Below are 24427 nucleotides of genomic sequence, written 5' to 3' on the forward strand. Positions count from 1 at the left end.
GTTAGGAGGATTTTTAGGTTGTTATAGGAGTATTTATTACTTTCTTTTTTATTATTCTTAGACAAAGCCTATGTGATCCGGAGACGATGGTAGCGGTGTGGTAATTGTGGCGATGGGGTGGTGGCGGTATGGTTATTATTAAAAAGTTAATTGATATAAAATCGGTTTCAATAGATGAAGAATTGATGTGAAAAATTATTTAATTAAGGGTATTTTAATTAGGTATATAGATTAATTATAAAATAAAGCTTAAAAAGTTTAAAGAAGTTTAAAGAAGAAAAGTTTAAAAAAGTTTAAAGAAGAGTTTAAAAAAGTTTAAAGAAGTTTAATTAGGTATATAGATTAATTATTTAACTATGGGTTTTTTAAAGCTTAAAAAGTTTAAAGAAGAAAAGTTTTGTTTGTTTTATTAAGAAGTATAGATAGATTATTAGGTGGGATGAACTATTGTCCACTTGTATGGTCTTTTCTTTCTACTTCAATTTGGTATATTGGTTAATACATGCAAGTTATGAAAATTCTAAATATTTCAAAAGGTAGACTAAAGTTTTTTTGAACATTTAACTATTTTACAAAAAAAGAAACATCCATGACTGATAATTAGATCAAGCATAAACGGACCTAACCTATATTGTCTTAAGATTATAAGATTGACTTTGACACAAGCGGTATGAGTATTTTTCGGTATTAATTTGTATTCCTTATAATTAAGAGTAATAAAGTTGATATATTAAACATAAATGGAGTACAAGATAACATGTGGATATTAGATTCTATTTGAGTTGCTATTTAGCTATGTTTAATTTAATTGTAATTTATAAAAGACATCTATTATGTTTAACCCGAGCTATGCACGGGTATTGTTCTAGTTGTCACGGTAGTGGGTAGTGACGCTATCTAATGGGCAGTATAATTTATTGAAAAAGTGGATCTATTTGGGTATCAAAATCTTACGGGCTAATTATCTTATGCGTAAACCTTAGTTTGTGGGCTTATATATTAATATAAACTAAAACTCTGCTGCCCACATCCATTTGATGCTATGGGCTTGCGCCCAATCTAGCCCAGTAGCAGGACCGGCTATGTTTATCTCGACGGATTTTAAGAATTCACCAGAATTATAACAGTCGTCGATCAAACATCTCAAACTCCTGAGTTAAGAACATGGGTAAAACTGTAAAAGTAGGAATTATGGTTACGTCGTTATGCGCGAACAAGTAGAATTTAGTTGCAAGCACCAAATGAATAAATAATCTAGTTCATAATTAGATGTCTCATGAGTCTTGTACCTAGCCGTAAATTCAGAAGCAATCTTCGTAAAACACATGAATGAAACTCGTAAATTTTGAAATACAAATTTCGAAATTCACACCTCCCATTAATTTTCAAAGCTCCTGTAAATCTCAATCAAACCTTGCAAAACTTCAAAACCCGTATCCCATTCAAAATAGCCGTACGAAATTCTCATCAATTAATGCTCAAGTCAAAGTTAGATTTAACCCGCTTGTTGAATTCGTTTTGTAAAAACCGACTTTTCCATGACATGTAAACTCAAATCTCGTCGACTTCTTCTTCTTCTTCATGTAAATTCGTAGATTTTAATCTTCGAAAAGTACACATGTACATAAAAGTTCCTAGATCTTGAACTAACTATTAAACTTTGCGAATATTTTCCAAACTTCGTAAAATTGGTGGCCGTACAAACCAAGTTGTAGTCAAATGAAACTAGTAAAGTTAATCTAGAATTACGAAGCTGTACATGTGGCAAATGAGATATATATATATATAGAAGTATCCGTGTTCTCATGTTTTGAGTGGGTTGAGGTGTTTTGACAATATATTTGATGTTTATTTGTCATTGATATTTTTTGCATTTTGTTTTAGTGTTTTTAATGTACTCCTGTTGGATTCGTGGTTAGCATATTTTGCTATTTTTGCAAGATCAATGTTATGGTCATTGGCTATGGTCACTTTTATACAAGATCGTATTCTGCTACTGCTGCAATATTATGTTTTAGTAGTAGTTTTTGTTTGGTGGAGTACTAGAGTCTAATGTGTTAATATTGTTAGTGTGGAAAATTTGTGTTGCAGTTCTTGTAATTTAATGCACAGGTATGTATTCTACATTTTGTGAAGATGTTTTGGTGATGATATGGTCATAACTTAGTTACAAGTACATGAGGGGACCATTGCTTTTTGTTTTTCTAATGTGGTATGTATATTTTCTGCAAACCCATATCAAGGTTTGTTTTTGCTTAAATCATGTTCTGCAGACTCATATATGGTTTCTAGTGCAGATCCATACTATGTCTTTCTAGGTTTGTCTTGTACTCTTTTTTAGTAGTTTGTTTTTTGTATTACAATTAATAACGATTGGACTAGCAGTTAGCAATTTTTTGTTTTGGTTGTTTTTATATATAATAGATAATTAAATATGATGATTAATTGAGTTTTATACTAAAATGATAAATATTTTTAAAACCATACTAGTTTGGTAAATAAGTTTTTCCATTACACCAATTTAGAAAAAAACTCTTCGAATTTGATCTTATTGAGTTACTTTGGTATAGGTGTTTTTAAATTCTTACATCACTAATTCAAGCTCGTTTAATTATTGTAACAATAGTTCATATGATGTTTATACTTTATAATTTTATAAATGGGCTTCTAAACATTTATTGGGCTAAATAGTCATAACTAAAATTCAAAAAGAAAAACCTATGGCTATAAGTCATAGCACCCTAACAGGGTTAGAAATACCACACAATCTGAACAAAGAAAAACACACACACGTAACAGAGTCACACACACACACAAAAAAAAAAAAAAAAAAAACAAACTCCATTAGTAACACACACAAATAAACAAACCACGGATCTCAGGCATAAACTTATCCGACAACGGTTCTTTTGTGGTTAGGTTGTTGAGTTATCATTATGGCTTTTTTCTCTCCCGGAATTGGATTCTTGTATACTTCAATCAATGTGGGATAGACTATTTTCATAAATATATCAATACAGTTTCTCTATAAGGTAACTTATAATTTTTAAAAAAACTCATTGTAGTAAACTCTGGATCTGGTTTCCATTATTTATAGTTATTTAGATATTGTAAATTAAGATTGCTAATTATAAATGTAAAATATCTGAAGACCCTAATTATTTTATTTGTGTGAGATATATTAGCCAAATGTTCACATCTTAGACTATGTCTATGGCTTTATCATTACATTTAGGAAAAAAACGGATTTTATATTACTTTTAAAAGGTGTGTATATTGTAAATATAAAAATTAAATATCATTGTCTATTATGAGAGCTCAAGGACTGCGTGACAGCTGATGTGGATCAATTTGACTAACGTCTCACCATGGACTATGGTTGACAACAAAACATGCCAACATTATAAATGTGATTTTTATTTAATAAGTCATGGTTTTTTGAAACTATAGTTGATGGGACTTATAATAATAATATTAAGCTAATAATGATATGGGTAGGCCCTTATGTGATGTGTGTATGTTTATATTTAGTCAATTCCTTATGCACTATTAATTAAGGACCATATGTTGTTGAGGAGCGAATATAAGGGTTTCATTCAAGGAACAGGGATATGAAATATTGGTTTCTCGGTGGGATTTCGGTAAATTAATATTTAGCAATTTCTTAAAAACTCAAGCATATAAGTGTCGATAACTAATAGATAAGTGATAATACTTGTTAAAGTTAGTTTTTTTTATGCTGTGTACAAAATCCCGTGAAACCCTAAATCCCACTGAAGTTTTGGACCCCAGTCAGCGAAATTTCTGAATTTGGACCGAAATATCACTGAAAATCTCGGAGAAAATTTGAACTGGATATCAGTCAATGACCGAAAACCTATGAATCTAATTTTTATCTTAAAGTGTCGCTTAATTGTGAAAATAATAGTCATTTGCTTCAAGCTGTATGGTGCTCTTGTTTTTTATCATGTTTGTTTTCTGTTTATTTTATCTTTCAACTTTATGTCTAGCTAGCATATTTGTTTTTTACATGGAAACGTGTTTCGGATATGTATTTTTTTTTGTTTCAATTACGTCATTTCTTATCAAGGATATAATTTTCTGTGATATATGTTGACACAGATTTGCAAAAATGAGCGGGTTTTGATGGAACGAATGAGAAGCCTAAAAATTCACGAAGATCAACCTGAGGAGCAAGATCCTCAACCAGAGGCAGAAAAGGTGTGTATATTTCTTTTTATCTCTGTATGATTCATTAGTTGTGACGGGCGCTAGACGCACTCAATGCGTAAAGGCACATTGAAAAAGCACAGGACTGGGAAAGAAGCACACTTAATTAAAAGAAATGCAAATGCCATCCAAATTTAACTTTACCATTCAAAAACCAATATTCCATGCAACCAAAAGCTTGAAAACAAATTGTTCATAAATTGACAGCAAAAAAATCTCAAAATCAGATTGTTCAAAATAGAAGAAACAGTGGCTGTGACCTTTCATTGATGAATACTGTGGTATACATTGAGAGGTGTACGTAATTTATTGATTGTAAGCCTAAGAACCTTTGTTTGGTTTTCTGTGAAATGTTGAATGTCACTTGTAGGTAGAAGGTCCTGGAATTCTGTCTCTTATTATCTTTCAAATTTATGGCTAGTATTCATTTCTTTGGTTGATCCCTGCAAACTCTGCTAGATTTCATTTCTTTGGATTTATTTATTTTTTTTGTATTGTGAGCTTGATCTGTGATATGGCTTGTTATTAACTAAGAGGAACCATCCACTAGTGCTGCTAATGTTGATCTTGTCAATGACATCGTGGATCTTATACTAGCTCGTTCACCAACAATCCGATTGTTCCGATATTATTCTGTATCTAAACGTTGGGAAAAAAATGATAAAACCTATGTTGGAGTCAAAGATAAAAGATATTAGGTTTCTTTTACCGTCAGGTACACCGTTTCATTCTATTGAAGTGAATGAAACGGCTCCTCACACCATGTCATTCACCGGCTCCTCAGCTATTGAAGGTTATCAAGAAACAATGGTTGTTGGATCAGTGAAAGATATAGTTTTTATAGTAAGCCATGGTCTTCTCATTAGTCGTGACTACTATCTTGTGAACCCTTTTCTTGGTGAGGTGGTTCGAGTCCATGATAACCCTGCTATACAGGGTTTGGGCCTGTGTAATAGTACTGTATCTTTTTTTTCGTTTGCCTTTGGGTGTGGCGCCACCAACCAAGATCTCAAAGTTATTTGTATTCTGAAATCTCACATGGTGCAAGCGAATGGTCTGATCTGTGATGTTTTTAATGTTATTGATAGTAGATGGCTTCGGTTAAACCCATTAATGTCGAAGAAAATAGACATCCAGAGTGACGTGGGGTTGTTTTTAGAGATGAACAAGTCAGTTTATTGGTTGGGAAGGGAAATAGGTAGTACAAGTAGTGATACGATAGTTAGATTGGATCTTGTGAACTTGGAATTCTCTGAAATTCAAATTGACCTTGGAGAGGGTGTACCCGTAACATACACATTGGGCAACTTCTATGACAGCATTGTCTTATTAGTGCAGCTTCCTGACCGGTCCCATTCCTTTAGAATCCTGCATGGAGATGATCAATGGACTGAAATTTTAAGACAATCACTGCATCAATGATTTCTAGATGGATTTCGTACTATGGCGTTCTCGAATAACAAGTTGCTCTTATACACTATCAACAGTCAGTATCCAAGCTTCTTTCCCCCTCACCATGTATTTACAATATATAACATTTTGGACGATACATATGATGAGGTGAACAATGTGCGCACCCTTGCTCCTATATATATGGATTACACAGCAGCACCGTATATTCCTGGGCCCACCCATGTTCCAAATATAATATATAGGATCATTTCTCCATTAATATATTTTTTTGTTTCTGTTTTGGGTCATCTGCGGGCTCAATCATTTGTCAACCTTCATTAAAAATCTTATATATCTAACACTTGTCTTTATGGTTGTATTGAATCAGGTGAAGCAATGTGTGAGCATGACAGAACTCTTCTTTCTCAAGCCATGCTTTCGTGCAAAAGATTTTTTGATAATCACGAGAATTTTGGTTTGATCAGTTAAGTCGTTCTTGTGATCTTTGATTAAGGTTTTTCAACAGTTTGAGCAACTCTGAAACGTGATGGCTTTGTTATGGATTTAGCTGCTATTTTATGGACTAGGAATTGTTGTTGGCATAGTGTCTTTACACCTGTTTTGTTTTTGAAAGTCCAGGAATTTTAGGTTATGAAGGGAAATGTTTTGACAACACATGAAATGTTTGAAATGTGGTAATATGTCACTATGACATTCAACATGCCTACCCAAAACTTCTTTTATAATTATTATTGGATATATAGTCACTAGCGATGATAAAATTAAAATTGGTGCTTCTGTTTATGACAATCTGCTTTCAATTTTGCTAAACAAATTGTTTGATCATAGTAATTTTCTTACTAGAATAAGTTTTGAAAGTAGGGTGTTCTGGTTTTATTATTTCGGCTATTGGTTTTTCCATGAGGGCGATCCTTGCTACCGAAGCCACGCCCTATGTAAGTGTGGGGCATCCTCAGAATCATCATGAGGTGCACATCCATTGTAAACATGCAAGTGCAGGTGTAACTTGTTCTCTAGACATTTGGTATGCTTTTCAAACTACACATTAGGTAAATACTAAATAGATCATCTTTGCAATTTATACCCTCAAAAAGTGTTTCTAATCTTGTCTACTATTTTTTAATAGAAGACATTGGTATAAACTACTTACATTTTGGACTATTGGTTCCTCGCACTGTTTTGGTGACATGTTTAGTGTCAACTGTCAAATGCCATACCACTTATTTTGGTAGACATAATTGGGTGTGAATCTTTGTTGGATATGAATTATATATAGATAGTTTTCTTATTCTAGCAATATGATCATATCTAGAATAATTTGCTACTATACGTATGCACGATTATATACGGGGGTTCAACTAATTTATCGATCATTTGAAACATAAGCATATTGCGAGAATACAACAACCACGATACAATGCCTTTTAATGTACGTGTATATGACATCAAGGCCGGTTGATTTGTGATCATACTCTATCAGATTGTGTGATCAAAAATGTATGTTCAGCTTAAGGTTTTAAAATCAGGCCGATTCCATTGTAGGTTAATGGCTAATTAATGAGTGTCATGATCGGTTTCTTCCCATGGCATGCTTTCTAGCAAGTGATTGTCCTTTAATAATATTGTGTGTTAAAAGTTAAAACTATTAGTTGGATCACCTTAATTTAGTAGGATTTAACATTATTAGATTCAAGAACGAATGGCAGTTACTTGTATGTTCGTTTAGAGTCAACTGTGGTCAGTGGTCACTATTATCATGTTAAAACCAATGCAACGTCGTGTCTAAAACATTTTGCTAGCAATTTATATATTATTCCTATAATATACACATATTTTCTTTAAATAGAAGAGAAAAAAGAACAATCGATCTTCAAGGATGTATATACATGTATGTCCAAACTATTTGTACGTGTTGTTTTCAGAATACGGGTATACTGTAGATGGAAATTATAATCATTTTCCAATGGATGATTATTACAAACTACAGATCAAAGAAGCCACAATCACTAATTCACTATATATAGAACGGTATAAAATGTTGTTGCCTATTGGGGCCTTGGGGGTGTTTGTTTGCTTGGGTAATTGGAATGTAAAACGATATATATGTCGATGGCAATGAAAGGAAATGAACAATAGGTAAAAGGGAACAGCAGGATATGAATATTGATGGATCAATTTGACTCATTTTTAAATTTCAACTTTTAAGTTAGTTACTCCCAAGTTAGTTCGAGTTCCCATTAAAAAAATTTGACTTTTTTTTTTTCTGACTTTGACTTTATAAATGTGTTTAGAGTAAACAACATAAATCGTCCCTGTGGTTTAGCGAAATAGTCACGTTTTATCCTTGTGGTTCAATAACCTCATGGATCATTCTTTATACGAAAAAAAGCATCACAAATAGTCCTTTGACTATTTGACCGGCAGCCCACCTCCGATTAATCTCCACGTGAGGGACAGTCTTGTCTTTTCGCATTGCCCTGCACTCTCTTTCCTCCTTTTCTTTATTATTTCCCCATATATATACACATACATCTATATCAAATCCAATAAACTAATTTATTTCTTCCTCCTCCTTTTCCATACAAAATTAAAAACGCAAACAATCAAGAATGGTGTTTTGTGGGTGTGGTAAGCAAGCAATAATCATAACATCATGGACCCCCAAAAACCCAGGAAGAAGATTCTATGCTTGTCCTAATCAGGTAACATTTCTATTATTTTTAATTAAGGTTTATATTTGAGACTTGAATTGAATTGGGGCTTTTTTTGAAAAAGGGTTCAAGTGCAAATTCATAGGATGGTTTGATCCAGCAATGTGTCAATGTGCGACTGAGATCATACCAGGGTTGTTGAAATCAAAGAATAAATTGGAAGCACAAATTAAAGAAAAAGATGATCAATTGAAGAAATTGAAGATGTTGTTGGTTGTTGCTACAATTGTAATCGTGCTTCTTGTATCTTTGTTACTAGTTCGAAGAAAACGTATGTAGTATTTTGTATTTGTTTGTAATTTTTAGTATTTGGAATGAAATGAATTTTAGTATTTGGAATGAAATGAATTTTAGTATCTTTGTTACTAGATTGAAGAAAATGAAATGCATTTGTCAGTTGTATATTGTAAGTTGAATTATGCTATGAATTTTTATACTTTAAAAGACTGCAGAATGTACATAATTAACAAATCTTCATATAGATTAAAAACACTGCAGAATGTAGCAAAAGAAACCATACATAAGTCTAAACAAACCATACATAAGTCTTAAAAACACAACCATTACATAAGTCTTACCATACATAAAAACACAAAAGACATCATAGATAATTAGCATGACACCAACCAAATGAGTAGCAAAAGAACAGACATAAGTAGTAGTACATGACCAGAAGTTAACAACATTATGGTTTCCTTTTGAGCCTACACCTTTTCCCCCCTGGACTGCCCACAATGTTGTTGGTACTTGCTCTTATACTAACACATTGTTGAGCTGGACCTCCCACAATTACACTAGACTGACTTGCAGCCATTGCAACTTGACTAGAACCTCCTGCGGCAATACTTTGAACCCTTGAAGCTTGACTTTTACCCCTTGAAGCTTGATTGGGATCCCTTGCAGCTTGAGATGGAGCCTCTACAGCTTGACTTGGACCTCCAGCACCAACATTTTGACCACTTGCAGGTTGACTTGAAGTTGGGTTGAATTGGCTTGACTGAGTTGGAACACCTCCTCCTTGACTGGCAGTAGCTTGTTTGCAGGACCTCTTATTGTGACCCATTGTGCCACACTGCTTACATACCACAGACCTTAGCTTCCTAGACAACTTACCATTCTTGGACATTTGAATCTCTTCTGCATTTTTCCTTCTCTTCTTTCTAGGCCTCCCAATTGGAGTGTGATATTTAGGAGGGATGATGACTGTCCATGATTCTGGAACTGGAGCCCACATGTTCATACCATTGGTTGGGGTAATGCTAAACTGATACATCATTTTCCAAGTTTCTAGCCTATAGATAGGATCAACCCATGTTTCAACAGCACCAACTGGTATACTGTGATTCACCATATCCCAATTAACAGCTACTGCATGTTTGCATGGAATTCCAGTAATCTCCCACTTCCTACATGTGCATGTATTTTCCACAATATTGACCACACATTGGTCTCCCCAAGGACCACTAACTTGATACTTGTCAATACCATTGAATATGGCCTTGTATGAACCAACATCTATTTTGACCAATTCTAGCATCCTAGTGGCAGTGGGTGTCAATGGCCCTTTACTCTTTGCTATCACCTTTCCCACATTCCCAACTCTTATCATCAGATATTCCCTAATGAATTCTAAACAATGTATAAAAGGCATAGCCCTTCCCTTAACTATTTTGCCATTCAAAACCTCACACATGTTGTTTAGTAAAACATCAGACTTTGCCCTGCCTGTTAAAATACAAAATTAATAACTTAATTGAGCTGTTTATATATCAGACTACCTGTTTAATTGACCACTTAAGTGCATGTTTATATAAATAAGTTATAATCAGGGTTAATTGATACCTGTGAAATGTGATCTTGTCCAATGTTGAGGTGGGATTTTCATCAACCAATTGTAAGCAGATTCACTGTACTTTTTGAATTCCAGCATATACTTGTTGAATTCTTGAACTGTGGTTGCTGCTGCACAATACCAAAGATGATTATTGAAGGTTGTCCCTTTCCATTTAAGTTTCATATTCTCATGAATATGCTTAAGGCAAAATCTATGTTCAGCAGAAGGAAAAACCTTTGCTATGGCTGGAATAATGCCCTGTATGTACCAATCAATTAGAGTTAGTGTAAAACATGAGAATATTAAATAAAATTAAACTAACAAGATCAATACCTTTTGCCTGTCACTTATAAAAGTGTAATTAGACCTGCTGTCAAGGTCTAAATCATCACCTAAGCACTCTAAAAACCATGTCCAGGAGTGGGTGGTTTCTGATTCAACTATTGCATAGGCTACAGGGTAGATACCATTGTTTGAGTCAATGGTCACAGCAGTTAACACTTGGTCAGGGAAAGGACCAAACATGAAAGCACCATCAAGACCTAATAACTCTCTTCCGGCACTTTTGAAACCCCTTTTCAATGGCCCTAAGCATACATAAATCCTCCTAAAAACTCTGAACTTGTCATCAGGATTCATACCAGGGTTTGAATTCTGCAACTCTTGTACATAGTCTCTTAACATGTTATACTGCTTTGTATAATCTCCTCTGAGTTCACCCTTTGCAGCTCTCTTAGCTCTTTGCTGAGACAATCCTAACTCAAACCTCCTTTGTAACTCCCCTTGTAAAGCTGCAGAAGGTATATCAGGATTTCCTAGACAATTGGTAGTCAATTAAAACAGTTTAAGTTAGTATAATACTCAATTAAAACATTTTAAGCAGATAGAAACAGTTTAAGTAAATGGAAACAGTTTAAGGTACTATAATATTTACCTTCAATCTGCTGAAGTATACTTTTACCAATGAACTTTGAGGTGAAGTGTTTATTTGTCCTTGATTGCAGACATTTGTGTTCTTCAATACATGTTTTGACCATCCATGTCTCTTGACCATAAATCTTGGACACATGTAGTGTCCAGGGACATGTTCTTTGTTTCATTTTTGATTTGTGTCCCCTTCCACCTTTATTCAATGGTTGAGAATCTTCAACAACTTTGCCACTTGCCACCCCATCAGTATTCAATGTTTCTTTTTCCAAAAATGTGTCCTTTTTTGTCCGACTGACTTTCTTTTTGGACCTTGTTGCTTTACTGGGCCCTACATCTTTTTGGACTTTCTTTTTAGGCCCACCTTTCAGCCCAATAGACTCACTATTAAGTGGTCTGCTTCCAACATCTTTCTCAATTGGCCCAACATCAACACTAGGCCCAACATCATCACTCGGATCAAAAACAGGATATTTTCCAACACATTCTACCCTTACCCTTATATTATCATTTTTCACAAACTTCAACTCCCTCTTAGTTTCTATTGCATGGGCCCTAACCAATTTCATAAATTCATGCTTATTACCAAAACTTTGTGTCAAATAAAATCCAGTTTATAAATTGTAGGCTCACTAGTTGCCTTTTTGTTTCCCATTATCTTCAACAGCCTGTTCCTTACCTTGTTAACATCTTCTTCAGGATCTGAACCATTCTCAAATTGGTCATTATGTAGAACTTCTACCTCTTCATCTTTACCACCTTCTACATATGCATGTACCTTTGCATTACCACCCAAGAACTCTACATCTGCATCTACATGCAAATGAAATTCTCTCATGTCCACCTCCACCTCCTCTATTTCATTTTCCTCATCTACAATGTAATCACTATCCTCATCCTCACTATCATTAGAATCTTGACTATCACTTTCAGAATCATCTTGTACTTCTTCATTTTGCTGCAAATGTGCCTTACCCTTTGAATTGACTTCTACATTTTGCTGCAAATGTGTCTTACCCTTTGAATTGACTTCTACATTTTGCTTTGCTGTTGCGTTACCCTTTGCATTGACATTTGCAGCCTCACCTAAACTAACATTTTGATTTCCTAAGTTCTCTTGACTACTAGGTGTTAACTGAGGTTCCTCATTCCAATCAAGCAATAACCTTTTATAAATACCAGTGTTTTTCTTTGGTCTTGGTCTAGGCTTTTTTGAAGTGATAGTGTCATTATCAACTATCTCTTCAATAACAAGTTTTGATTTTCTTGGCAAACAGTAATCACTTAAATTTGACATGCCATGTTCTACATAAATAGATATTAGGTTGGCATTTTCTACATAATTACCTAAGTTGTTAACATCTTGATCACTAACTAGGGGTTGCAGACCATCATCTAATGAAAACCCTGGTTTTAGAAAGTGATAATACATCAATTGACCACCAGTGTAACCTAAATCCTCCATGATGTCATTCAACTCATGCACTGAAAACTGATCAATATTAATACAGTCAGTATAGTTGATCTTACCCTTTTCATATGTCATCTCTAGCCATTATGTGAAAAATCCTCCATGGTGAATCTTCATCGAGAACAAACCAGCATAAGAATCTACATTGCAAATACAAGCCACAAAATTAGTACTTTGAACTTAATGAAATAAAAAACAAAAAAATAGAAAAAAACTTAATATAACTGAAACCCTTAAAAAAATACTCACGATAAATCTGATCCAGATTCCATAAGTGGTCTTCACCTTTAGCACGAATAGTATATAATGGACAAGTCATTGTATTTAGGGTTTTTTGATCGATTTCAAATCATTGGAGATGGAAGGTGTTTTTGGATTGATTTATCATTTGGGGGTTTTTTTAATTGATCGTAAAATAGGGTTGAGGTTTATATATATAAGAAAAATAAAAAAAAATAATTAATATTTACTGAAAAAGGTGCAGGGTAATGCGAAAAAGACAAGACTGCCCCTCACGTGTGACTCACGTGGGGATTAATCGGAGGTGGGCTGCCGGTCAAATAGTCTTTTTCGAATAAAGGATGATCCATGAGGTTATTGAACCACATGAATGAAACGTGACTATTTCGCTAAACCACAGGGACGATTTATGTCGTTTACTCATGTGTTTATGATATATAATATTTGATAAAAGTTATATAAAAAATAACTTTTTTTTTATTACATCAAATGTTATACAACATAAATAAAAATATTTAAGACTAAAGTTCAAAGAGAAAAACTTATGAAATTGAAACATGACATTTAAGGTAGTACCAATATAAATTAGTACGAATTGAAAATTTCTCTTGTATCTATTCTAAATTCATGGTATAATAATTTTGTTTATAAACCAGCTGGGTTGGATCAGTGGTCGAAGTCGTTGCCTCTGGAGACGTCTCTTTATCTTTGATAGGGGTAAGACTGTCTACATCTCAAACCCCCCCCCCCCCCCCATACACCATCGAAGACGGTAATGAGACCTAAAACTCATGAAAAAGGACATTGAGAGTTATTTACTTACTTACTTAATAATTTTGTTTCTGCTGATTTACATTTCAAAGACAAACATTGTTGCTATTACTAATGTCGTCTCCAATTAGACTTTTGTTTTTATCTGCCTAGTTATTGGGCTTCTATCGTTTGGATGGTCATACTACAAGGTACAAACTAATGTTTTCATAGCAGGACTGGCCGACTGGGTCTTCAACCAATTATGTGGGTTGTCCACGGTCCAAATGATCGAACCGGACCGAGCTTATTAATTTTTTAAAAAAATTTATAATAAAGGGCAAATTTGCCACTTAAATTGATTCTAAGGTGCAATTTTGAATTTTTTTTTATATCAAGTTGATGATTGTGTTGTTGGCCAAGAAGTTAGGATCCGACGTGACATATTATTAAGAATGACAACATATCAGGTGTTAGTTGAGCCCAATTAAAGTTTCATACCTTTCTAATATCTATGGGAAATAGTGATACTATTAAATAAAATAATATACATGGGTTGTGTTCGACCAAAAGCCCAAAAATTATGAAACAAAATTTAACAAATACAAATATTATTTTAGAACAAAATTGCACCTAAGTATCTATTTTAGTGGGGAATAAACTTTTATAATAAAATAAGTGGTAAATTTATATGTATTTTGAGTGGCAAATTTACCCTTAAACAAAATAGAGTTACAAAGTTGCTCTTTCCATGAATTTTGAGTGACCCTTTTAAACTTTTTTTTCTATTAAGTAAATGGATTAAATATTTTTGAAGTAATAATTTTTTTTCTTTTTTAAAACAATAAACAAACACCCCCTGTAAATAAAACCGCACCAGAATAAAACCGCTTCTTTGTTTAGACAATCACATCCATCAGCTCCTTCCCATCCATCTTCTCCGGCCAGCCTCTTCGCTGATCATCCCCTTTACTTGAACTGGTATCTTTCTTCTTCTTTTTATTTCTTCCCTTTTCTCTCTTATTTTTTTTTTACAATGGTGGATCCATATTCTGACAAAGAAACAAAACATAAATTTCATCAATTTATAAATGAATTATTTACCGCAGTTAATTTACTTGATTAATCCGTTGTCTCTCATGGCAACTCATGTGATCTCTATTAATAACTTATTTGCTACTGTGCTTTGTTTTGTTATTTTTTTTATTTTGGTGATTTAGTTAGATTGTAGGGATATTATGATTTTTTTTTTTTATATGTAAATTGAGATATACTTTAGTTCTTATTTATTTATTTAAATTCTCTGATTTTACTGCCTAACAAAAGAGTTGATTTCCTGCTCATTTTCTAGGTCTATTTCTTTCCGATGCGAACCAGGATTCCACGTTGAGGGGGGCTTAACTGTATTTTTTTCCCCGATCATTGTATATAGTATAATGTAAAAGACATAACCATTTAATAAAATGTTAGTTAAATAGAATTTTATGATGATGGTTTACTTTTATGGACCAAATGTAAAGGTTTTACTTGCAATGTCATAGCTAGAAATTAAGTATTTATAGGTTGGGGGTGGCTCGGTTCGAAAAGACCTTTATACTAATCGGTATGACCTAGCCTTGCAATGGAAAGCATGGACGGTTGGCGGGGGCTAAGCATCCGCCAGTCCCCCTACTGGCTCCGCCCCTGATTTCTTTGACATTACCAAACAAAGGAATTCACTGAGTTTCTCGGCCAATTTTATTTTTCTTTATTTTCTTTTACCTGTGTATTTCATTTTACTAAAATTTCTTTCTACCAGACATGCCCTAAGAGAAGAGAGAGACGAAAAGGGAAGCTTGATATCGATCATGGGTTCCGTTAATGTGATCAACTGTTGTCTTGATTCTATCACACAAGTAAGTACCTTTCCTCACTTCTTTTTCTTCTTCATACTTATAGTATCATATATATACATATAACATATATAATATTGACTTTTCCATTAATCCAGTTATATTGTATAAACCACATGTTTCTTGTTTATAATGTTCAGATATCTGACCAACTTAAGGGTGCCATTATCTATTTGGATGCCGGATCCACACAAAGTTTCAAGTTTCTCGGGGCTTTCCCACTTTTACTCGATTTAGGCGTTATCGGCGTTTGCAGCTTGGAGAACATGTCTTCTCTTCACACTGTTAGTACCTCCTCCTTTCGCTTTCTCATCTGCTCATTTTTTACATTCATATACTTAGTTTTTAACAAACGCCCTATTTTCCCCGCCCTCCCTCATTATGCTAATACTTTGCGACTTGATGAATAATTTTGTTACTTTTTCTGCTTACTGTTTTTTAGGCTATTAACTGGAATAGGAAGATTGCAGACCCGATCAAAGTTGTATTCTTCACTTGCCGACTTCTTAGTGACGCACATCGGTACATTTTACGCTGTCTAACCTCACTTGAACGAGTTTCCCACTGCACCATATATACATCTATTTCAGAGGTCACATTCCCCCTGTCAATCTAATTGTTTTAACTTCTTTCCAAAGTATCTGCTTTAGTATGTATCTTTGTTTGGTAAATGCATAATCATGTCCTTTTGTTCTCATGTAAGTTCTACGCCTTTAGTAAAGAGTCCTACCATTGTTGACTTTTTTGAGACAAGAAGACAACTATATCACATTGCTAACCTTTTCAGCCCAGGGTTACCATCCATTTAAATCCTACAAAACTTATGTAATACATGGATATACACGTGGTGTGCAAAACCCCAAAGGCGGGAATATCTCTTTAGGGTGGCAATATGCCAATGTGGTAGGTTGCTGATATAGGTTGAAAATATAAGTGATACGGATGATAGTAGGACACCAAAGAAGTATATTAACGTTTATTGGTTTCAAAATCTTGCAAGTTTTTACAGGTCTGACAACTTCTAACTTGGTAAAATTGACATAAGTATAAGGACTGATTGATAGTTGAGGGTCTAACTCGTTTAGGGATAGATAGTTTTTTTTATATAGGACATGTGAATCTTTTTTGTTTTTCTGGTTCTTCCTAAATGCAGCAATAGGAGCTGTGTTCTATTGTATGAAGTAACATGCTCCTTGTATTATGAGAATCTAGTGTCGGTTTTTGTATGTTCTATGTTGAGTTTTATTTTGGCCGAGTGATTTGACGCTACACTGGATGTGATGCCTTACTTATCATATTCATTCCATTATGCTTTATCTTGAAACTCTAGTTCCTGTTAATTTCTTTAGTTTTCCCCAAATCGTTGTTGTGTTAATTAAGTCTATTTTTTCTTTAAGAACGGAGTTGATAGGGCGAATACCATGTCAACGTGATTATATTGACAAGTATTATATATTGCTGTTTACGTTGTTCTCTTCTTGTTTACTTTAGTCATACCATTCATTCTTTCATCATTGTCATGTATAAAAAAACGTGACAATTGGACTTTTAGTTAGTTACTTACTTAGTACATTCACTTGTACAGTGTTGATCATTGTAAATATGCATGAGTGTCATCTTAGGGCTGTTTGTTTTAGTTTTTTTTTTTTTTTTTTTTTTTTTTATGGGTTGCTTTAAGGTTTTTAGGCTTATCTTGTTTCAAAGAAACTAGTTTAAGTGTTTGTGTGAGTCCTTAAGCTGTATAAGCTCCTTTTGAGATGATAATCTTAGAAAACTTCCTTTTAAAAGCTAGAGCTTCTATTGTAACATTGAAGAGATTTCCTTTAAAAGCTCTATAATCAACATAAGCCAATTGAAACACACAAAAATAATCTATAAGCTTATGTAACATAAGAAATAAGTTGCTTTTGTTAAAGAAGCTTAAGCAAATATTGAAAAACTAGGCTAAGAACATACCTATTACCTTTTATTATACATGAATGTTACATCTGTGAAAGTAGGGAATGTGAAACTGACAAACGAATGTGTAGACACTAAATAGTAATGTTTGTGATAAAATATGTGCATTGTTGCTTATGTATCTTTTATTAAATAATGGTAGTGTCTAATTGGTTTTTGCTAATTTATGGTAGGTTCAACATTGTGTCCCCAAGTTATTTGTTATAAACTTATTATGTTAATATATGCCATTGTAGTCCTTTCCATTTTCAGGAAAAGGCATATAATTTTAGATGATAATCATATACAGAAACTTTTATTTTCTCGATTGCACACTCAGTAATCAGTATATTGAACTTATATGACTTCCGTAGATCATATGAGTGGGCTAGCTCTTCCTGAGTCATATTTACTTGTAGCTTTGGCTCTAAACATATACCACAGCCAAGTCCTTAAGCGGGCTGCCATTATGCTTACTTCAGCTCCAATGACACAGCTTTCTACTGTGAATCCACTAGTCAAACACGTTTTGTCATCTAGAATCATAAAATCATTGGGTCCTTTAAGAGTGGTGATTTTTGTTACAAGTTTGTTCAATGCGTCCAATCATGTTCATAATAAATCCTTGAGTCTACTGAGCCCTCTACTGTGAATGACACAGCTCTCTACTGTGAATCCACTAGTAAAACATGTATCTTTTATATAATACTGATGTTGTTCTCGAGGATCTCCTGTAAAGTGCTGGTGAGAGATGTCGTGTAAAAATAAAATGCCTGCGAGAAATTACCAATGCGCATTTTAGGCCCCGGGAGTGTTTATGGCAGATGTGAATGCCTTTGGAAATACATCTCTTTTTCACTTCCTTTTTAAAATTAAATTGTAAAAAATGTATATTCGCTTGCAGCTCAACTCACTGAAACCTTGAACATATGTGGATTTGTCTGTACTTCTAGCTGCAGTCGAAACACTACAGATAACACACAGTTAACACTTTATTGACTGAATCGAAAGTATTACATGTTTCTTTGCAGAAATAACTGAATTAACAAACTGTTAAATGAGAAATTACATTTCATAAAACTTGAAGATTAACTCACTTATTGAAACAACCTGAAATGTACAAGGATTGATATCTGCCCGAAACTGAACAGACACTAGAGATAGAACACAGATAATATTTATGTTTCTACTCTCTCTCTCTCTCTCTCTCTCTCTCTGTCTGTCTGTCTCTTTTGTCTGACACACCCACACCGACACCCTAATGACTGAGGTGATTACTATCCGAATATTTTTTCTTGGTATTTACTTTTTAACATCATGAAATGGATAGTACTCTTGGATCAGGAGCTTACTGAATGACAAATATTCTTCCCGTATTATATGTATGCTGTGCGTCGTCACAAGCTTCATTCTTTTTGTATATATCTTTCAGTATGGAGAATGCCAATCTTACTGTTTACCTTTCGTTTGTAGAGAACAATTGTCTAATGACAATCCTTCATACAAAATTCCTGGTTAGTATTGTTCAATTTTGAGCTGTCTGTCTGTCCCACATTTGTGAGATATCTATCAATTCTTAAAAATGCTTAAGTATTTTTTAAGCTAATGATATGACTGCTGACTTGCATTAACTTAACCGTACTCTCTATACTACCTCCACTATGACTTGGTTGAATGCTTGTATCTTCGATGAACACTCAGAATACACTCCCATATTAAGACGTAACCATAAATATTTGGAATAGCTTAGATGGCATTTGTTTTTTACAATAAGATATTTTTTGGGAATACGTCTTATGTCTTCTGGCGGGTGAACATTTGCTATTAAGATGTTTTGTTTGAGAGACGACATCAGATCTAAAAAGATCTCATGTATGTCTGAAGAAGAAGACATGGGATGGTATTTGCACATCTTTGAAGACAAACGGAAAAAAACCCTACATCTAAAATAATTAACCCCTCTCCCACCTCTGTTGTCTTGTTCAACAGCTACCACATCTTCTCCGCCGTCCTCCTTCATGGCGACTTTCTCTTCTTCGCCACCCCTCACCGTCAACCTATACATTCGAAATGGATATGTACAAGATGATGATGAACTTGGAGATGGTGAAATCAGAGATGAAGATATTGAATTCTGGATTTTGTTATCAATATTAGATTAACTCGGACTATTATTTGCTTACAAAACAAACAATATCATTGACTCAAGGGAATTCAAAGTGAAGGTTTAAATAAGTTAAAGGGTTAAGATGGGAGATTAAAAAGAGTAGTATCTAGACGAAAGAAAGGGACCAAATGGCAAAGCTAACATAAATATAGGGTCGGAAAAATATAGATGCCTGCACTACTATGGTGGAGGTTGAGTGGTTGACACACAATGTAAGAGTTCTTTATGAACAGTTCGTGAGGACGTATTGTGTAATTGTTATTGAAGCCTTCTTCATATACTTTATTAGCTTATTCATGAACAGTTATGTGTCAGATACTCAGATGACAGAGATTTTATAAGTGCATATGCACTTGTTAGGGTTTGCTCGTCCTGTGTAAATCCAATAGTCACTCTAGGTGAACCGAACTCCAATTCACAAAATTTTTATCAATGTTAATGTACATTAAATCTCTGTTATACCTTGATATTACTGTAACCATATTCATTCCCTTTCCTTTGATGGCCATGTTTCACCTAAGTTATCTTAGTTTTCCGGTTAATTGAGATTCTGCATAGGAGAAGCCCTGTGTGGCCACATATTTAAATTCGGAAGTTCTGGGTTGCATCCTAGGCATTCGTGCAGTTTAGGAGTAGAAGTAAGATAGTTTGCCATTTTAAAATAAATTCCCATTCCTAAATCACCATGAGATACCTCAACCGCTCAACATATAAAAAGTTGCCTCCTGATTTTTAGTTGTTGGAATGAACATAAGCTGACTGGCTACATGTTGTGAATAGTGTGCGATTTTACTTTGTAGTTCTCCCAACAAGTGCTTTCTCTTTTCCCAGATTATCTGCGACCTTTTCCAGTTGTGTGACACACTGGCAATACTATTTGGTAACAAGCCAACAGGATACTTCTTGATACAATAAATACTTCTGATGACATTGAGGGTCCCCTGTTGTCCTCCTTTACTAAGTGCCTTAAATCCCAAAAAATACTTGTGTATGGTAAATCATTACATAGTTACAGAGGGCTCAAACAAAGAAATGAAGATATCATTTAGAGGCCAGAGGATGTTGCATCCAAGTTTATATATTACAATAATGTACATTGTGACATGAAACAAAAGTCATAGTATGTTTTTTCCCCTTACATTTTTTTTCATATGTTAACTCATTCAATTGTGCAAAGAGACAAAGTTGATAAATCGTGAAGTGAATGGTAAATCTTGTCACCAAAAATAATTTTTAAAGAAACCGTTTTTTCCTTTTTGTGTGTGTGTGTGTGTGTTGCAAAAAGGAGGAGGTGTCCCATATAGACTTGCACAAGATCTGCCCTGAATACCAGAAGCTGGTTCCGTTTTAATCTGGGTTTGACCATAGTTGGCTGGTTTTGACTGCTTCAGTTCAGGTGGTTAGAACGTTTACTGGAAAGTGGTTCCAACACAGGTTCTGGCTGAAGATTGTAAATAGCACACAATTATGAAGTTTTTTCAAATTCATCGAGCATTAATGATTGCCATTGAAGATCTTACACTTTTTAGAGTGTAGTGTTTTTATGCGTCTGTCTTTTTTATAATAATTAATTTTCGGTCCTTAACTTCCTGATTAGTAAGCTCCCTATATTTTCTTTCCTGACTGAATTCAAGTTTAAGTTATTTCATAGTGTTCAGTGAGTTTATTACATATTTGTGGCTAGTGTGAAAGTGATTGGACTTTATTCTTTCAGAATTCCTTTCAATTTTTAATATCAACCATCTTGCTATTGCAGATAGGTCATTCAGCGTATCCTGATTCACCTTTGGGACCAGATGCTTATCATGAATATCAATCTTTACTTGTCCAAGATTATGAGGAGTTCATGAAGACAAATAATTCAAATATCAATAAAGTTAAGAAGAATCTCATCCCTGAAGATGAGGGGTTGTTGAAACTCACCTCACATGAAGAGAGTATCCGCATGTCCCCAGCTTTTACCAGTACTAAAGATATGTATGACGTTGATGGAACAGGCCAAACAGAAGATGTAGGGAAAAAAATGATTGCTAATGTGCATCACTTCCCTTTGATAGTATGCCCATTCTCACCAAAGTTCTTTGTGTTACCATCAGAAGGATCAATCGCTGAGGCATATTTATCACCAGAGCAAGAAAGTTCCATTAGCTCTGGGTTACCTCCATTAAGTACCGGGACATCTCATGATGGCGAGGATGTGCCTGCCGGGGTTGCTCTTACAGCACAATTTCTTTATCATCTGACCTCAAAGGTAATGCTTTCTGCAAATTTTTAGATATGGTAAGATTTGTAACGATGTACATTGCCTTTGGCATTTTAAGCTGTATCTATAAAACTTGTAGATGGACCTGAAACTTGAAATATTTTCGCTTGGTGATCTATCAAGAACTGTCGGGAAGCTAATTACAGATATGTCTAGTCTTTATGATGTTGGGCGCCATAAACGATCTGCAGGGCTATTGCTCATTGACCGCACAGCTGACCTGCTTACGCCGTGTTGTCATGGAGATTCTCTTGTTGATCGGATCATTTCATCCGTTCCTCGTAGAACCCGCTCATCCTCTGGTTCAGCCAAGGGTTTACAGACCCATCGAGGAAATAGCCCTGCTAACATACTGCATGCTCCTCTTGATGTTCAGATTCCACTAGCTGATGTTCTTAGAGAAGTCCAAATGACAAATGTTCATCTCCAAGAAACAATTGAAGCCTTTTTAGATGGGTGGAATTCTAATGATTCAGCTACACAAATAGATACGTTGGTTAGTCTTGGTAATAAACAGGATGGTGAAAATAGAATCCTTTCAGAGAGCGAGCTGCTTAGTGGGTCGTTGATTTCTACGGAAAGCTTTAATGGAGCACTGTTACTGGAGTCTATTTTAGATAGGAGAACAAAAGATGGTAATTTATTGATTAAGAAGTGGCTTAAAGAAACACTGCGTAAAGAAAAGATCTCTGTGAATTCCAAAACACAACCTAGATTAGAATTACAGCATATGATTAGTGCTCTTGCTAGAAATCAAATGTCTTTTATGCAAAACAAAGGAATTATACAGCTGGCAGCAGCCACGTCCTATGCTATGAGTGAAAGATATCGTACCAAATGGGATTCTTTCATAAGTGCTGAGAAAATACTTAGTATAAGTGCTGGAGACACAAGTCAAAGCCTTTCTTCGCAAATGTGTGATATTATCAACAAAAGTTCTTTTGTAAAAACCGAATCATCACAGGGGCTTTTTACAATTGAAGATGCTTTGTTGTTAACGGTAATAGGATATATATTGGCTGGTGAAAATTTCCCTACTTCAGGGTCAACTGGTCCCTTTTCTTGGCAAGAGGAACATTTTCTGAAAGAAGCTATCGTTGATGCAATTCTGGAAAACCCAGAACTAGCAAAACTGAAGTTTCTCCATGGCCTATATGACGATCTTGAAGCGAACTTGAAAAAGAAAAGAGATGGGGGGACTAAAGAAGAGCCGTCGAAGGCCTTAGAAGCTGATGATTTTGATGATGATCAGTGGGATAATTGGGGCGAAGAAGATGCAGACGCGAATAAAAGTAATGATCATGTTTATAGTGACATGCAATTGAAATTAGAGTTACGAGATAGAGTCGATAACCTTTTTAAATTTCTTCACAAACTAGCCAATCTAAAGGGCAACAAGGGGATAAGAGAAGCAACCTTGAACTGGGAAAATAGCATTGGTGATGATCCCTATTCGAAAAAGGGGCTATTGTATAAACTGTTAACCAGGATATTGAACAAGTACGAAGTTCCTGGTTTGGAATATCATTCATCTACTGTTGGGCGGCTTTTTAAAAGTGGGTTTGGAAGATTTGGCCTGGGGCAGGTATGTGCAATGTGTTCAAAAATTTTACTTCACGTTCTTCATGCTCATAAATATTGAATTGTGCATCTAAATTTTTGCAGGCAAAACCAAGTCTTGCTGATCAAAATGTGATACTGGTTTTTGTCGTTGGAGGCATGAATGCCATTGAGGTTATTATTCAACCACTCATTTGTTTATGTTTTAACTTACTTTTCTCTCATTTTATTCCAAAAAAATTTGAACCAACCTTTCCTGCAAAGTTAACATAGTTCTTTCCAATATTGATGTTGAAGTGTTAGACTAAAAGGTAAAAAGCCTCTTGTTGATTTTTTTCATGTATCTAATCTTGGAACTATATTTTGTGTTAATAAAGGTAGTCGAAGTTCAGGAGGCATTATCTGAAAGTGGCAGACCGGATATAGAAGTAGTTCTCGGGGGAACAACTTTTCTAACTCCTGCTGACATGCTTGATTTACTTTTAGGTGACTCTAGTTATGTTTGATAGATATATGTATATATCTTACACTTTTACTTGTTTTTTTCATTAGTGTCACTGTAAAACTAAAACAGCGGTACCTCCGATTGTAGTTTCCCAGTTTCATGATATAATAGTTCCATTTTATAAAGTACCGATATGATATACAATTGTTTTCTCAGCTTAGATTTGAAATATAATATCTTTTGCCCAACACTAACCAAAGTACCAAACCTGTTGGGATGCCAAAGTTGATTGTCAACTCTACCTCCAAAGCTTTATGTCATCTCGCTTAGAACTTAGAACATCCATAATGCTATAAGGGAAAAGATCAAATGTGGCATTGAAGAGTATACAAATATCATATTTGTCCAATTAAATTTCATAATATCAAAAATACTATTATTAAAGATAAAAAAATATCAAAAATACCTAAATTCTTAAATTTAGTATTATAATCTATTAAAATTATAAATAATATATATCAAAAATACCTAAATTCTTAAATTTAATATTATAATCTATTAAAATTATAAACAGTATATATCAAAA

The 24427-nt window shown here is 34.3% G+C and overlaps 1 protein-coding gene and 2 long non-coding RNA genes across 3 annotated transcripts; all 3 read left to right on the plus strand.

Annotated features, from left to right (window-relative positions):
• Positions 1-2783: 2783 nt before the first annotated feature.
• Positions 2784-6343, plus strand: LOC122582147. The gene is made up of 3 exons (XR_006321121.1): positions 2784-3032; positions 4123-4221; positions 6011-6343. It is a non-coding gene; the product is annotated as an uncharacterized LOC122582147 (long non-coding RNA).
• A 1515-nt stretch (positions 6344-7858) lies between these two features.
• LOC122584018 lies at positions 7859-8686 on the plus strand. Its single transcript, XR_006321388.1, has 2 exons — positions 7859-8345; positions 8419-8686. It is a non-coding gene; the product is annotated as an uncharacterized LOC122584018 (long non-coding RNA).
• A 5768-nt stretch (positions 8687-14454) lies between these two features.
• On the plus strand, positions 14455-24029 carry LOC122582149 (sec1 family domain-containing protein MIP3). The gene is made up of 8 exons (XM_043754505.1): positions 14455-14557; positions 15375-15471; positions 15609-15752; positions 15911-16060; positions 21330-21824; positions 21916-23421; positions 23502-23570; positions 23774-24029. The coding sequence occupies exons 2-8, from the start codon at positions 15424-15426 to the stop codon at positions 23900-23902; spliced, it is 2541 nt and encodes an 846-aa protein (XP_043610440.1). The 5' UTR covers positions 14455-14557; positions 15375-15423; the 3' UTR covers positions 23903-24029.
• Positions 24030-24427: the final 398 nt, after the last annotated feature.

Source organism: Erigeron canadensis, chromosome 9, assembly GCF_010389155.1.
Source record: "Erigeron canadensis isolate Cc75 chromosome 9, C_canadensis_v1, whole genome shotgun sequence".
In the NCBI taxonomy this organism is placed as follows: Eukaryota; Viridiplantae; Streptophyta; class Magnoliopsida; order Asterales; family Asteraceae; genus Erigeron; species Erigeron canadensis.